General features: G+C 33.3%; 1 protein-coding gene across 2 annotated transcripts in view; it reads left to right on the forward strand.

Moving 5' to 3' along the window:
- The window catches only part of LOC138330566 (transient receptor potential cation channel subfamily M member 2-like), a 38,638-nt gene that overhangs the window by 9,233 nt on the left and 14,022 nt on the right, over window positions 1-15,383 (forward strand). For both annotated transcript variants that reach the window (XM_069278138.1, XM_069278130.1), the window contains exons 5-18: window positions 44-123; window positions 1,361-1,532; window positions 2,357-2,501; window positions 2,838-2,961; window positions 6,179-6,392; window positions 6,726-6,904; window positions 7,348-7,476; window positions 8,540-8,569; window positions 9,041-9,070; window positions 9,882-9,990; window positions 11,779-11,844; window positions 12,527-12,634; window positions 13,814-13,913; window positions 14,550-14,799. In XM_069278138.1, the coding sequence (XP_069134239.1) occupies window positions 44-123; window positions 1,361-1,532; window positions 2,357-2,501; window positions 2,838-2,961; window positions 6,179-6,392; window positions 6,726-6,904; window positions 7,348-7,476; window positions 8,540-8,569; window positions 9,041-9,070; window positions 9,882-9,990; window positions 11,779-11,844; window positions 12,527-12,634; window positions 13,814-13,913; window positions 14,550-14,799 (1,736 nt within the window). The remainder of the gene's footprint in view (window positions 1-43; window positions 124-1,360; window positions 1,533-2,356; window positions 2,502-2,837; window positions 2,962-6,178; window positions 6,393-6,725; window positions 6,905-7,347; window positions 7,477-8,539; window positions 8,570-9,040; window positions 9,071-9,881; window positions 9,991-11,778; window positions 11,845-12,526; window positions 12,635-13,813; window positions 13,914-14,549; window positions 14,800-15,383) is intronic.

Below are 15,383 nucleotides of genomic sequence, written 5' to 3' on the forward strand. Positions count from 1 at the left end.
GAGTGAAAAATGTGCACCTGATATGTTAACTATTGGATTGCAGATCTAGATAGCTTAAGGTCCAATGGCAAGGAGACCTACCTGGACACTTTTTTCTTCATTGGAATTGAAACATGTAAAAAGGTATAAAACGTCCAAGCTCTTTTCATTAAAATCAATGGCTGAGTATAATTTACCTGTGTCAGAAATTCTATCAATAGGCTACGACAATTCAAGTTGTCATTTATTAATAGAGTTATGTTGATCCAACATACAACCAATAAATACATAAACATATATAAGATATATTTATATGCTTTATAAAATGTGTCGTATGTTTTATGAGATATCTTATATACTGTTCTTTATAAAATGTCTTTTTAAAAATTTGTAAAATATATTATACTGTACATGTATATATGACATCTTAAAAAATATTAAAGATATTTTTTTATATAAGATCTTATCAGGGGAAGTAAATGAGATTGTATAATTCGTTTATAAGAAATCGTAAAAAGAACTAGATTTGAATCTGAACTGTCATGCCGTCTCGAACATTGTGATTTTCCACAGAGTCACTTTATTGAGACTATGTTCGATACATTGTTTTTCATTTAATTGTTAAATTCTAAATATATATTTCTATAAAGTTAAAGGATCACAATAAATTTGTTTTAGAAGTCAAATACCAAAGTGCTTTTTCTTTTCTTTTTCTAATACATATATGGAAGTTACTCTCAATAAGATAACTGCAATATAATTGGAAAACGAAACTACATAATGCGCATAAGTAATGAGAATTGTAGACTGTATGTGCCATATTTTTCAACTACATTCGTTTGTGGAGTTTTGAGTTAAATTGGCATCGGTAAGATAAGAACTATAAGCATTTTAAATTTTTTTCTTTAAATCAATGCTCGTGGCTCCATAATTAACTCAAATTACGTAAACGGAAGTAACAATATGTATATGATATCTGATATAAAAAGGTGATGTTCTATACATGTAAAATGTTCATGTAATTTTTTCTTTATAAGATATCTTTCTAACGTATCTTTTAAGAGATATATTATTTACGATATCTTATAAACTTAAAAAAAAAACACATATTGCATAACATTTGTTATTTACTGGATCAACCTTGCTCCATGATAAATGACAACTTGACTTCCATACTAAGTCTCAGCTAGATCGAAAGTAAGATGTATTGTTGCAACGTGAACTCCACAAATAATGATAAATATTTTATAGGAACATTTAGAATACGGTCCACGTTATGTTTGTAATACACATGTATGCATATATTACATTTGTGATTTCATAATATCACTTCGGACATATGAAAGAGTGATCATATATATTATGATTCATTTCATTTCAGGGCAAAGAAAACAAAGTCTTCTTTAAGCTAAAAGTATTGTCCAAAAATATGAAACAACCCGAGAGTGAAGTGTATAACAAGGTCTTCCAAGACAAAGAAACAGTTTCTGATATACAGAAAGCCTTGTCCGAAGTAACGGTTTCGCCACTAGAATTGTCGGACAAAGAATACAGTTAGTATTACGGTATTTTCTATTATACAATCAAATCCTAAATTAAATCTTCTGTTCCCAAAAACACAAGTTATCTGAAGATATGTATAGGATCTGAAATGGGAAGGTCGCATTTTTGTCAGAACACATTCGGATCCTTACCTCACGTCATTGTTTACTGAAGGTGTAACATAGCAACGCCTTGTTCTCGCACGTGTACCTATTCAATGTCGGAGAAAACATCGTAGCTTACGCAAAACAAAATGCTAAGTCACGTGCGGTTTGATTGACAGCTTAGCTGGCGATCCGCCAATTACTAGCAAATGAAAAGCAATCCTAATTCTATTTAACTTTAATATACAAAGCAGATGACTGGATATCAGGCGGATTATGTGATAAAAAGAGGTCAGGTTATTGAATGGAAAGACTTAACAATCCTCTTAATAATCCAAATTGATAATAAATACTGATGTGAACATGATATATCTTCTGTTAGAGACCGATATTTAGTTATTCTGTAACTTGATATAAGTAAGTAGCATGTGGTTACAAATACCTTGTGCAAATGTGACCTTTTAGCGGGGAAGATATATTAGATGTACTACGTATGCGAAATATATACATATCTACGTATGCGGTACCGCTTACTTGTCTAGTTTAACTCGGATTCTGTGGTCATCTGTAGATTCATGATGGAATTGGATATGCGATATCTAGATCATTGTTTTAAGAAATTATATTGGTAAAAGCAATGTCCTACATGAACATGTTAACGTATAGGTACGTTTACTATAATTTGTTTTAGATATAAGTTTTACATTAAATTTTTATACTTACTTATTCAGAACTAAAAATACCAACAATTTTGATTGTTGTTGAGGGAGGCCTGGACACAATTTATCATGTGGCTAACGTTGTAAAGAGTAAACTCCCTGTGATGCTTATACGAGGATCAGGAATGGCAGCCGACCTCATTGGATTTTGTCTCGAGTATAATGCTACTTTTATCACAACAATAGAAAGATATATTATTTGTGACGTTTCAATAACAGCTCTTGTAATTAGATAATAATTCATGCAATAAAATAATTAACGCGCTTCTGCGATAAGCTTTTGTTAGATGTTAGCAATTTTAATGGAACAAAGCTCTAAGTAAAATGGCCTCTATGAATGAAGAAATATTAAGTTCCTATGGATATAATCTTCATTCCTCAATGATATATAGCCGTGACTAGTCTCTAGATTCAATGTCATATAGTCAATATAACATTGAACTCCATCTTTTATCTATCTCAATGTTATATATTATATATGTTTCTTTTATAGAGATGAACATGCAATGACGAAACTGAAGAAACAAGCATCACTGCTGTTCGGAATATGTTTCTCCAAAGCAAATTTCGATGAGCTGAAGAAAAATTTGAACATCATCATTGAAAACAGGAGTTACGTGAGTATAAGATAAGCTGATTTTGTCAATGGAAATTGAAAAACGGACGGAAAAAATGTGAAAAGCAACAGATAATGTATGTAAACAAATAGACAAAAACGTTTTTCTGTTTTTTCATTACAAAGAATAGGTTTACCAACAAGAGTTAAATCTATCAATTTCAAGGCAAAACTATATTTATTATATTACCTTTATTGAAACCGGAAAAGTATTGTACCTTTTTTGAGTTTTGAATGGAATTATTTATATTCGTTTCCAGTCTATATTTCCGAAGTTTGGTATAATTAATGATCCATTTTTCTTTCAACCTTTTGACATTTATCACTTTTTCTTGTCATAGTTTTGCATATAACTTTTAGATTACTTGAAATGTATGAATTATGAGAGACATCATCACCCTAGGTTGCATCGGCCTTCTGAAGGTTTTAGACCCTGTTTAACCAGTGATATTTTGTATGCCAATATATCTTTGCCTAGGTATACTTAAAGTTGTATTTCTTGTAATTTTCACTGAAACGATATGTCGTTTTTAACATTTGATATTGGAACATGGACATGTATCTTCTTTTTTAAGTCTAATCTAGGGATCATATATTCCTGGTTTTGAATAAAACGCCTTCAATCACCGCCATGTTCAGTACCTTCGGGTTTTGTCGGAATTCCGAATCGTATCACGTGACTGACTACCACACGTCCTACACGTGGTGATCAGGGTAACTAGCGTAAGCGCACATAGGTTTGTTTACGTTTTCCTTCTGGCTAATATGAGCAAATCGTTCTGGTATATGTCCACAGAGCGAGCATTTGAAACATCTAATTCACACATTGCCGTAATTAAATATTGTGTGTATCAAGTATTGTAATGTGCGAACATTAATTTCTTTGTAGATCCAGTTTGCTGCAGAGGTCGACCACATGTTTTGTTCGGCCTCTTTCGAGCCTATTTTTCACGTGTACACGTTAAAAAGATTTTTATTTTTAAAATTTAGAATACTTCCAGTACTGCAACTTTATAAAAAGTGGTAAATTTAGAAAGTTTAAAACTCAGACAAACGGAGAAAAATATGTATAACACTTAAACACTCTTCACTATGACAAAAAGAGCGAAAGTGATAGACCATACAACTTTAAACAAACACTTCTCTGTGTGGACTATACAACCCATACACATCGAGTACTTTATAACCTTGTCATGCCAATGGCGGTTGTAGATCATATGATGCCAATATGGCATATAGGAAGGCATTTCAATCATCAAAAATACTTATATCATATACAGTTATGAACACTGAACATGTTACAAAGACTAGAAATGTTCAACCGCTGTAGTTTGTTTTCTTAAAACAGTATTATCACTATGCTCAGATGACATTATAACATTGAATATATACATTGGTATCAATTAGAGCACCTCCATATATGCCATATTTGCATGATTTAATCTACAACCGCCACTTGTACTATGTTAAAAAAGGACTCGATGGGTTTTCTTTTGTAAAGTTTAATCCGCCATGTTAGTAATGGCATGTTTATTTGGTGACAGAAATATGTACCGCTGTGGACTTGATAAACTGAAATGTACAATCATTTGCATATTTTTGCCAAAATTTACAAACAACACAACAATTTACGAGTCAACAGTAACAATACTTAAGGCCAGATGTTACTTTTCCAGATGTCCAATACTAACATTATGGACATTTTTATAAACTTTGTAATCTGCCCAAGTGTACATCCTAAGAAGTGATATTCGAGGGTATAGGCACTGACATAAATATAATTTTATTATATACTAGAAACAAAACCTAGTTTTAGATTTGCAATGGGTGACAGTGCCTAGTGTCACCCCGAGTATAATAGATATCACTGTCACAATCCATTGCATTATAAAAAGAAAACCAAATAAGCATTTAGTGAAAATTTTTTGTCTTGTCTCTATTTTGTTAAATCTAACTAATTTGGCATTCTAAAAACTATTTACTAAATAGCTCCAGATAAATTTTGAAGCGTCGCTTCAAAAAACAAAGATGGCGTCGAACAAAGAAAAACTTAGTGCGCATCTTTTCGACCATTAGCAAACTATTACGGTTAATAAATTTTGCACTGTCAAAAAATACACTATCACCCTTTTGCTAGGTTTTGCTACGAACGTGTCTATTGTTTCCTATTGTTCTAACGTTACCCGCCGTGTGATAGTGTAAAATACCAAATATCTCTCGACCAATCAGAATGCAGGATTCTCATTTGAGGTATAATAAACAAAAATATCACTAGTTTAAACGGGGTGTAAATACACAAAACGGGGTGTAAATACACAATCCATGATATCTAAGAAAATTATAGAGATAACATTCTCTTTAAATTCAGTAAAACTTAAGGATCCTCTTTGCTGGGAAACATTTTTGCTGCATCAAGCCAAATATGAAAAATGTACTAAAAAATAACATTTTTGAGCATAAAATCCGATTTTTTCGTTACCTATCAATTTTCATTTGCATCTTCACTATCAGGCAAAATCGGGCGACCGTAATTTTCATCTCTGTCTGTCTGTTCACATGAATTTTGTCAGTGCTCTCGTGTCTTCATTTCTACACGGAACATCACCAAATTTTACGTAATTATAGGTTATCAAATACTACCTTAGACAATTGCGAATTTCTAGATCATCGGTTTGAGTTTTAGAAAAAATGTTGTAAGCACTAAAATTATTGTTTTGTTTCCTTCATTTTCACCAAGCTTCACATATGGATAGATTACTGTTAGTTTGTTTAGACAAAAAATCATTGTCAATATTCTAACTGCTTCATTTCTTTACCTATTATCACAAAATTTGACATATGAATAGAAAGTCAAAATCTCTTGGACCAGGAAATCTGTTTCACCTTTTTATCCTTGGCATTTCCTTCTTCAAAGTTCTCTTAGTCTCCTGTAATAATTACACTTGTGGCACCTATCAATACGGAAGAGCATTTTGAATAAATTCCGATGAAGTGTTTGTATTTACAATCTAGTTGTTTCTATCTAATACATACCTTGTATGGTCTTGTCATCATGAATCTCGAGGTTTTGTTTTCACTTTTACATTCCGTAGTAAAAACCATTTTTATCCATAGACTATTTTAACGTTGATGGTACTTGATTAGATTTCATATAATCAACATTATGATCTTCGTGAAGAACTGTTATATTCTCTATGTTGACTTTGTTCTGCTTTAAGGTTTCTGAGTTTGTTTTAAATACCGAAAAGGCAACGGCAATGAAGGATAAAGTGAGTGAGAGCATCATTCATGCCTGGGCCATCGCTCAAATTGAAGAGGGCGGTACATCAGGAGGTACACTTCAAAACAAGTCTAAGGGTCCAGATACATCAGGAACCAATGGTAGTAAAGATGCGAAATTTGAGTTTACACCGGTTTATACAAATGTTTCGGGTAATTATCACAAAAGTTCCTATTTTATTTATTCTTATTTTGATATGAATAAACAACAGCCTAAGAAAGTATATAAGTCTTCATTAGTTTAATTGCAATTATAGAGAAAACATTGTTATCGTTGGAAGGACTGCATGTTTTTGGCCATTTTTATATACAGAATACTCATTTCATTTCCAACATTTTGAACTGAAGCATATATATTCATTGCTAATATTTCTTATATCAGAAAAATCAACATTGTTCATAAAAAAGAAAGAGTCGAATAGGTCTGTTGTCGTTTGCCTGGTCCTATCGATTGAATGGGCTTTAATTGCTTATTTATCACTACAGTTGAACAAAAGGGAAAACAGTCGCCCAGAGGCATTGCCGTTTTGCCAACACAGTCCTCCATTCAACCTAAAGATTCTGATAAGAATTCAAAGAATAAGGCGAATCCGTCTCCACTTGCAGTACATATGCTTTATCAGATAGTTCAAACTGATAAGGAATTTACATCGACCGAAAACACGGTAAATTCGAGTCATTGCATGTAAACTATTTAAAAATATTTCAGACCACTCTTTCTTGCAAGAAAGCTCACGAGAACGAGGAAAAACATTATTAATCTCTTTTGAAAAAACAGGTCTTAAAGTTCTACTTCCTTACTTATTCAAATCCCCTGTCTCCCTTGTCTGTAAACAGACATTGCTAACGCTATTTAAAGTACTGGTGAGAACTATTTCAGTTTTCATATAAATCTTCGGATCTAGTTATACATATTATGTTTTGAAACCGATCCGTCAACAAGATGGCTGACAGTCATATACCATCTTAGACTTTGTCAAACACCTCTAATTGGTGCATTCATATATAATTTCTGTGAATTATATAATGCATAGCTAGGAAAAGAAAATCAAAGAAATCATCCATTCTATGGTGGGCGCCAAAACCCCTATTGCATCTCTTTGTTCAGAAGTGTCCTTTGTTTGCGCAAGAGTTGCTGTTGTATGCTCTCAAGGGGAATCTGTACAACATTGCTGAAGCTCTGGTGGACAAAGGCGTAACGATACCGTGGTCACGAGCCGGAGATTTATTTGAAAAGGTACGGTAAGAACAGTGCTATCTAACTGGCTCAGTTTGTTGGATATTGTCTGCCTTTTTTCCTTATTTTCTTTTTTGTTTTCCTCTCATTTTCTTAAAAAAAATTCACCTGTCCAGAAGTAAGCTATAACAAAGTCGGTTTTTTTTTCTTTCTTTCTTCGGTCGATTCTTCTCAATTATTTCCATAATCAACTTTATGATTTTAAGTAACTAAATATGTTATATATTGCACTTAGCATTCATGACTGGTTCATACCGCAGTATAGAGCAGAGTTCATAATCATATTAAAAATTCATTAGATCGAACAAAGCAGAAAAAACACAGAGCATGCTGCAAAAAGGTTTTAATCTGTTGAAGATTTTTCACTTTTCCACATCCTCACTTATCAGATGGATCACAGGGATCTAAGAATTAATTATAGAACAAAAATGGTGTAAATTTTTTGGAGTTATTAATAAAACCTCTATGATGGTCTGTGGACACTCTAGTTGGTTCAAATATATAGTAACTGTAACTTATTCTCAGATCCTTGAGATATTGATAACCAAGCGTTAATATGATGGCATGTACTTGCCATCCCATAGATACTTATCTCATCATAAATTGACTCATCGACAAAGTTATCTGGGAAAAGTCGGGTTACCGTAACACAAGACTCATTTATATACCATCATTTTTCTTCAATCATTATTCACATGTCGTGCTTCGCCTCTTATTTTTTTTTTGTCCTTAATTCTCACCCCAACATCATAGATATATTTGATACAGTACGTGTATGTACATGTATTACAGTCGTGTTCGGTGATTATTATGTATTTAACATTATCAACTTCAACTTTCGAAAGCTTGATTATTTAACTCCATTTCTTATAAAAAAAAGCGCCGAATCTAAACCGACTAGGACAAATGTCACTAGATAATTTTCTTAAGCTATATCGAATGCAGAATAAAATTCTATTTAAATTATTGATCTAGGTGACGTAGAAATATTTTTTGGTAAATATTTACTTAGCATCAATTTAACAATGCGTATCTATTCATTAATTGTTTTCCTCTTTGGTAGGTCTTGGAAGAACGTCAAGATGATCGTAAGGTAAGGTATTCTGTCATATAACGATACCGGTTCATAATACACCATTATGTTAATTTGAAATATTTCCATTTAGAGCACATTTGTACCTTGAAATATTAATTGGTACAGGAAACAGATGAAGCGTATACCAAAATTGTAGCTGTTCACGCAGGTGTTTTTGTTATATGTGATTATTCGAATCGATTTACTTGATATCAAATATCTTAAGAAGTTCTTTTTCACATTAGAGTATACCTAGGTAGTTAATATTTCAAAAATATACATTTCCTTATTAGGGGAAATGCACATTTCCATTAGATTTCATTTTCGATGGCCTAAAACAGTTTCAAGCGAAAGAATAACAATTTTAAGCAATATTTAAAAAAAATAAAAGTATCTATCTATATAAAATTAGAATTATAGTCTACTAACAGTAACATTGGCATACATTCATGTGATAGAATTACTAAAGCATTGTCCATATATTTCCAGATACGAACCTCCATCGCTGGCATTATCAAGGTAGATATGCTTTGCGCGTGTTATCTTGTATACATCTGGAAGGATGGATGGGTGGATATGTACTTATCATTGCACAATCTTGTTTTGCGCAAGTGAATGAAAGCTTGAGAAGACAAACAAGATCCTACGTAAATTGTCCAATAATTTGGCTGAGATGTAGCAAAAGATTAACACAGTGTGAACTGTGAATATGCGAGTAGCGTTTTAGCTCACTTTTATGACTTTTTCTTTCCACTTACTGAAGTACCAGTCTGATAAAAACCTTTCCTTTCCTTTCTAAAAATCGCTCCCATGCATTTTTCGTGATCTGAACAGTAAGTATCTAATGAAATCTAGAAATATATGGGAAAGTGATCATTCAAAGAGGAAACATGACTGTCCAAAAATTCAATGAAAATGTTATGATTTGAAACCACTCATATCAATAATCACATTTTTAATTATACCTGTACAAGTAGAAACTGAATCCATGAAATAATATGAAATGTCTCTTAAAATATTGGTGATGATATTGTTGATATAACTACCATAAATATTTCAATATTTCAGAAAATAAATTATTAGAAAAATGGAATAATTAAATCATCTTGAGATATTAACATGTAAAAGTTAATTCTAAGCCTAAGATGTCCTTATAAAGGATATTTACTGTGACAATATTATGTTTTACTTTGAATATAAGAAAAAGAAAAAACAGAACATAAACTTTGTGTTTGTTGAAAATAGAATTTATGTATTAAAATTGTTATTGTGAGAAGCAAAGTTTGTCACATTATTGATTAGCTCCTAAATGATTGTGGGTTCATTTCAGCTCCCGGAAACAGCACAGAAAAATGGCAAAACACACAAGACGAGATTCCCTGTAAACCAATCTGATATGTGGGAAGTTGGATGCAACCTAATACCATATAGAATTAAAGGTATTCTTTACGGGATGGGATGGGGTAAAGGTTTATGTCATGACCGTCCGCTCGTCCAGCATATTTCGAGTGATGTTTCCGGTATTATGTAAGGCATTGCAATTCATAAAAAAATTAATTGGTTAATGGGTCAATCACAATGAGATAGTGTCTAGGGTACCAAATACATGTCGCTAAATTTTGACATTTGACGTTTAATAACAAACATATCCAAGCACTGCTGGCTGAATTTTATCATAAGTTGAAGAATAATGTTGTCCTTTATATATTTAAACGTCTTGCCAGATTGTCGCATATCAATAGCAAGTCTTTTTGACCTATATCTTTGCATTTTTCCTACGGTTAAGAAAAATATTTCCAAGTTTTAAGTCATTGGACAGCCATACTTGGCATGTGTGTCGACCTAAATAAGATGGTGCTACATTTTCTCCTCGCCTGTTTTTCAACTAAAATAAAGGAAAAAAAGGAGGGAGGAATGTAGCCGGATTGGACTTGGTCGATCATCGGTGACAAGGTAGCTCAGTGATATAGCATTCGGCTAAAGGTCAGTGGTCCCGGGCTCGAATCGCGGTCTGGTCGCTACATTTTCCCCTCTCCTGTTGTACGATATTTTCTATATATTAATGTAATTACTTCATGTCGATTGTTAGCTCACCTGGTCCGAAGGAGCTTATGCGATGCCGTTGCGTCCGTCAGTCTGTCAACAATCGGCTTCTTCATAACCGGTGTACAAATGCTATTTCAAATTGTTTTATGATGACTACTAGATAAAGAAGGTGAGCGATAAGGTTCTATGGGCCTCCTGTATCAGTAAGTATTGGTGAGGTGTGTCTTAATACCAGAATCAGTTCAATGTGACCTACATTTTCATTTGACCTTATGGATAAAATAAGTTTGTAGATGCTCCCTCTGCAAACTTTTGAGGCACTGAAACATTGGTCTAATCTGGCTAGGAAATCACTACCTTAAAACGCTTACAATACGCCCCTGAATTAAGCTCTGAAAAAATGATGACGTCACAATAATATAAAATAAAATAAAATGATATGGATTCACTTTCCGCCAAATTTCCGTTATGCTTATATTTTTGTTTTCATTGGTGTAATTAAAATGTGATTGATGGAGAACTAGAGACCGATAACATTCTTATAAGTAGATTATAAGAGAGTATTTCTTACACTAGCCACAAGGTTTGCCAAAAATAATACACGCGGATCAGAATGGATATATAAAAACAGATTTATCGGTCTTGATATAAGACGAATTCTGGAAATAAAAGATTATTATGAAAATTTCAATCTTGACTTGTGCATATTGTTTTTAAGTTAAAAAATGACTTAATTGAATGGGATTTTATTTTTGCTCACTTGAATTTTTTTTTTCGGAAACTCTTTCTCACACAGGGTTACATCACTGAATACGAATAGAAGGGGCTTCGTTAAAAACAATCACCGGTAAACTAGCGATTATGTAATGTATAGAGGAGTTAGACGATAGTGGCCCTATCCTGCTTACTCTTGTTGAATTATCGGAATAATGACTATTCAAATAAGAAAAGATAAAAGCATTAGCAGATATGACATTAAACACATAATAAAAAAATGCCCAAAATGCAAACGACACTACACTCTTTTTAAAACTGAATGATGTAACAAAGGCAATTCAGAAAGTTGTATACTCCTTTAAATTTCATAACAATTTCTAATTCTTAATTTACAATCATTATTCATATTTATCAAACGAATAACTTTTTCAGTTTAACATCAAATTGTTATCATATTTGTTTAGGTAACAGATGCCGTACACGTCCGGTTCGATCAACTAAAGCTGTTACTGTGGCGCCAGCAGGACAAGGTAGCTATTGATATTTCTATGAGGAATTGGCAAAAGCTTTACATTCCACTTCTCTTTTCATCCAGACATCCTTTTGTGACTACTGAAGCTACGTTTTCCAGGCAAATATACAGAGCATTATAGAGGGGCATAGATGTGGGAATTGTGTTGATAAATTCTGCAGGGTTTTTTTACCGTTTCGGAGTACTGTATGAAATACAAATTTACCCTATATGTAAGAGACCTCGAGTCCTTAGTTAGTAATACGTGTTTTTTCAGCTGGATTATCCACTTATTCACTTCTGTTTTTCTTGGTGCTGGTTCCACAATCTGACAATGACCAGTTCCTGTAGTAGCTCCATGGCGCAATTACTACACATATTGACAAAAATGTGTTATTTAACTGAGTCCACGATGCAATTTTAATATTTGAGTGCGAGCCTTATTTCAAATGAGCTCAGGCAAATTTCAAATTTAACAAATCATTTTGTATCCCTATAAACCACATAATTCACTTGAGACTTCTTTGTAGAAAAACTAAATAATCACTACTACTACAATTAATTTTTTATCATCTTTTTGAGCGCGGGGCGAAGGTGTAATAACGAAGATTATCTCATTTTTGCACACGAAATAAAGATGTTTAGCTGGGCAAAAGACGATGATTATAGCTTTTATGGGGCGAAGAAACATTTTGTTTCAGCTCAAACTGAGGACGTTATGATACCATCTGATCTACTTCTTTGGGCAGTCTTGACAGACAAAATAGAAATGTCAGAAATATTTTGGAAGCGTTCTCCTGAGCCTATACGTAAGTATCATAAATTATTATCATACCTCGATGCTGACGGGTATTTCGGTGGCAACCATGTTATTATGACTGTAGTCCCTTAGTTTCAAAAAGGATGCTGTCTTGTCACATACCATGGCTATAAATATGAGCCAATCCAATTGCCAAGATCGATATCCTTGTTCTGTTTTCGCAACGAAGCCTAGCGGGGATAACAAAATTACGACAGACTATCCAGTACACCCTCATCTACATAACTTCAAGAATTAGCGGTCGAAGTGTTCCAACTGCGATAAAGGTCCGATTCTGGAGACGTGTTCCGATTGAAAATGTGGGTTATCAATCAGGCAAGGCACCCGATTAAAACGACGGTAGCTTCGATTTCGTGACAACCGGTTATCTGACCTGCGCGATGTAATGATTGCATCGGTTTTACTAGGTGATCTACATCTCAATACCCAAAGAGTCCATGTTACTGATATTGGGCGCGTAGAATGATGGAATATTAAGTTTGTGTAAATGAATGCCTTTGACCTTCATTAATGCCCACAGGAGTCAAATAGGCTTAAAGACTTAAACGACGTCTAACTGGAACTGTAGCGTTTATGGAATGAAGATCTTCCATGTTTGACCTTCATGCAATATCAAAGGGGTCAAAAAGACAAAAATATTCGAACGACTTTTGGCATGTTTGTTCAAATGACTTTAGGTTACGGGGCGGTGGGAGATAACTTTACCTTCAGGTTAACCTACACCCAGATGATCGACACGAAAACCTCCATGCATGTAATTAATGGACAGTACACAAGGCTAACTGTGATTTTCACTCGAGTATGTCTGTCATATACATGTGGTCGGGTGGTGTAGTGGCGTAGTGGTAAAGCCGCAAGCCACATCTTTTGAGCGTCTTAGTTTGATACTTTTCGATTTTAAACTTTATTTTTGTTTTTTTTTTCACTTTTGGGAAATTAAAATAAAACAATATTCATTAGTCATATAACGATAATAACCTCAACAAAGGTTGATATATAAAAGATATATTAATGACGACTCTTTCATATATCATCGACTATTACAAGACACGCTGATAGCATTCTAGTATCATACTTATATATTTCTTTGGACACGTACAACTTTTTGTGGACAATCGAAGTTGTCACATTTCAGAGAAAATCTTCTCCTCGTTGTCTTCTGTTTCAGTCACTGCTCTCATTGCTAGTGTGATGCTAAGGAGGATGTCCAGAAGGGCTCATTGGCTAAAAGAAACTATCTACGAGCAGAGTATGATTACTCATTCACGGTAATGTCAATCTTTTGTAATCGTAGGTGTAATATTCTGAAGTGAAACCACCTTTCTGATTAAAATACTCCACAATAATAAATTGAAGTTATGATTAGTTTTTAATCAAAAGAAAGCTATTTTTTGTATTTGAAAAAAAACCCGCTTTAGTAGTTCACACACTAACAAGTTAAACGAAACCGCGCATAGTGATATGTAATGATCTATGAATCAATAATTTCTTTATGACATGGTGTGAGTCTTCAATTCAGAAAACAAAACAACTAATTTATGAATACTATATATTTATTTGCCCTGTTACACTCAGTATCATGTTTATGTTATAACTTTATAATTAATCTAATGAATGTTATTTATTAGAAAATGGTATATCAACATTCAAATTTACATTGCAAATAAACATGAAATTAACCTAAATGAGATCAAGAATGTTCACATATTTATACAAAGCATGGAATTAATTATAATCCAACGTTGATATGATTAAATAAAATTCAGTGACGTTTTATACGTGTACGACAGGGGTCAAAAAGGCTATAATCATTAAACGAATCTTTTATTCTTGTGAATAACTAAATGTGGCTGAATTGTCCCTTTTACATATTGGGTTCATAGGTATATGTTATATATTTTCAGCGTATTTTGCCAGAGAGCTATAGACACTACACAAAGATTGTATGATCATAACCCACATGAAGCAATCTTTGCACTTGAAGTAGAGAATAAAGATGCCGTCTGGGGAATAAACGAGAGCGCTCTAGAATTTTCCTTGACGAACAAAATTTACAAGTTTGTTACACACCACGTTACGCAGAGAAGCTTTAACAAAATTTGGGAAGGCGGAGATTTCACTCACTTCAGTAAGACAGGTGAAATAGAAAGCCAGGTAAGACTTTTGTTTATGCCTAATACAAATTGGTATTTTTAATAATTTGTGCAATATATCCATGATAGACTAATTAGAGAATCCCTCTTGAATGCCTCTGGATCGGACGTGTGGTTTCAGTAACACCACTTATATAAACATTTTGTCGAACGCGTGCAACCACAAATTACCTATTGCAAGAGGAACGAGGATCTTTTCCCTTTGTAATGATAATGTGATGGACATTGTTAACACAACCTTCTTAAGTAGATGTTTACTAATCTCAATAAGACACTTATATGCTGCCTAAAATTTCTGACATGATCCAAAAATATTCGGAAATGCGAAAGCAAAATGGTACTTTAACTTAGTTACTTGTGAAACATTTGATGAAACAGTCCACATGAGATACAGGTAAGTCTATCAGGCTGATCCATCAGCTGGTTTGATTAATTAGCAAACCAGGTTTAGTTTACAAGTGATTTTTTGCTACAACTTACTACAAATTGAAACAATTAGTTTTTAAAAATCATAAAAACTCTTTGATTAATAATGAAACGAGACTTTAACGAGACTGAAACTTCACCAGAGCAGATCCTTAAAAT

Source organism: Argopecten irradians, chromosome 1, assembly GCF_041381155.1.
Source record: "Argopecten irradians isolate NY chromosome 1, Ai_NY, whole genome shotgun sequence".
NCBI lineage: Eukaryota > Metazoa > Mollusca > Bivalvia > Pectinida > Pectinidae > Argopecten > Argopecten irradians.